General features: G+C 55.7%; 1 protein-coding gene across 1 annotated transcript; it reads left to right on the forward strand.

Moving 5' to 3' along the window:
• Positions 1–581: 581 nt before the first annotated feature.
• On the forward strand, positions 582–1522 carry SDRG_16714 (hypothetical protein; the record flags this gene model as incomplete). The annotated part of the gene is made up of 3 exons (XM_008622932.1): positions 582–659; positions 714–803; positions 851–1522. 3 exons carry the CDS (start codon positions 582–584, stop codon positions 1520–1522), a joined length of 840 nt encoding a protein of 279 aa, XP_008621154.1.
• Positions 1523–1731: the final 209 nt, after the last annotated feature.

A 1731-nucleotide genomic window follows, 5' to 3' on the forward strand; every position in this document is an offset into this window, starting at 1 on the left:
ATGTCTTTCGAAAGTTGTGCATGCGTCCCCATCTCGCTTAGATGTGGGTTGTTATTGTTATCGCTTGGTGTGGCCGACTCTCGCTGAGATCAGCGAGTGTCAGGACAAGGCGGGCGCGGATCGCCCGGCTGGTGCCACATTGGCGGGAGACGTCTGGCGGGTTCAGGGTCTCATCTGGATTTCAGCTGCTGCCAAGGACCTCATGGATCGGATCCTCATCATTGGTCACTGCGGCAGTGCTGGACATCGCGGCGTTGCTGCGTTGTGCAACGCTATTGGAGATATCTTCTCGGTGACGGGCTTGCAGGCTACGTGCGAAGCCTTTATCAGAGGCTGTCTGCTGTGCCACCACACGAAGGGTCCTCGGATCATCCAACGTCCGTATGCTCCGGTTTGGCATGCTACGCGACGCAACAAGGGTCTACACTTTGATTTCCTCTATTTGGACAAGTCGGCGAGCGGCTACTAGTACGTTCTCTTGCTCAAGGATGACCTCACGCACTTCTGTGAATTGGTGCCGTGTGTGAGCGCGACGTCGGAAGCCTGCGACCGCCATCTTGGATTGGGCGAAGCGCTTTGGCATGCCGCTGACGTGGATCTCGGACCCAGGCTCGCATTTCAAGAACGAGGTGATGGCTACGCTGGCGACAATGACCAAAGTACGACATGATGTTGTGCTTGCGTACTGCCCATGGTGTAATGGCACGATCGAGCGGCTGAACCGCGATCTGCTACAAGTCCTCCGGGTGCTGTTGCGTGAGTATCGTCTGGCGATCGATCAATGGGACTACCTTCTGCCGGTGGTGCAAGCGAATCTCAACCACACGGGGGCTCGAAATCGCCAACGGAGGTCTTTACGCTTTTGAAGCCGACGGTGCCGTTGCACGTCATCCTCGGTCCCGACAACTCGATCCGGGACAAGTGCGACTGGTCGAAGGCAACGATTACCAACAACGTGGATGCGCTGCGGCTCAGCCTCCACGAGATGCACAAGAAGATTCTCGATCTCAACCGTGAGCGCGAGGCCCGAAAGCTACTCGACACGAAGCGTGTGCATACGCTGAATGTTGAAGTTGGCGAGTACGTGCTGTGGTCAAGGGTCGATGACATCCGTTATCCCAAGCTGCGCGTCACGTGGCTCGGACCCTACTTGGTGATTCAAGTCAACGAATTCTCGGTCAAGATTCAACATTTAATTACCAAGGAAGAACGACTCGCTCACTCGTCTCGGATCAAGTACTATTCCGACTCGAGCCTCAACGTCACGGAAGACATAATCGACCATGTGTCGGAACAAGGTGTCATGCTCAAGGTGGCTGCGATCGCGGCGCATCGCAACAATCAAGCCGCCAAACTCTATGAGCTGCACGTGCACTGGGAAGGTCTGGAGGCGATTGAAGCCTCGTGGAAAAGACTCTACTCGTTGCTCGCCCAGTGCCCAACTGTCGTCCAGCGGTATGTTGAGTCACTCGCCGACGGGCCTGACCAACGCCGGCTCCGTTCGGGAATAGCTCTTTCTTAGCCGCTTCAACCTTTGCATCATTACGGCACTCGGGTCCAATACTGCATAGCAGGACGCTTCACGCACAACAGCTTGCTGCAGCATCGCAGAATGATCAACATTGCAGGATGTATAACGCTCATGACGTGGCATAAAGAATCGCTTCTCGGATTTGCAGCCATTCTACTGTGACAGGCGCGGCCGCTACACGCGCGCACTTCGCTTGGAGG

The sequence above is a fragment of the Saprolegnia diclina genome (assembly GCF_000281045.1).
Source record: "Saprolegnia diclina VS20 unplaced genomic scaffold supercont1.149, whole genome shotgun sequence".
NCBI classification, from domain to species: Eukaryota; Oomycota; class Saprolegniomycetes; order Saprolegniales; family Saprolegniaceae; genus Saprolegnia; species Saprolegnia diclina.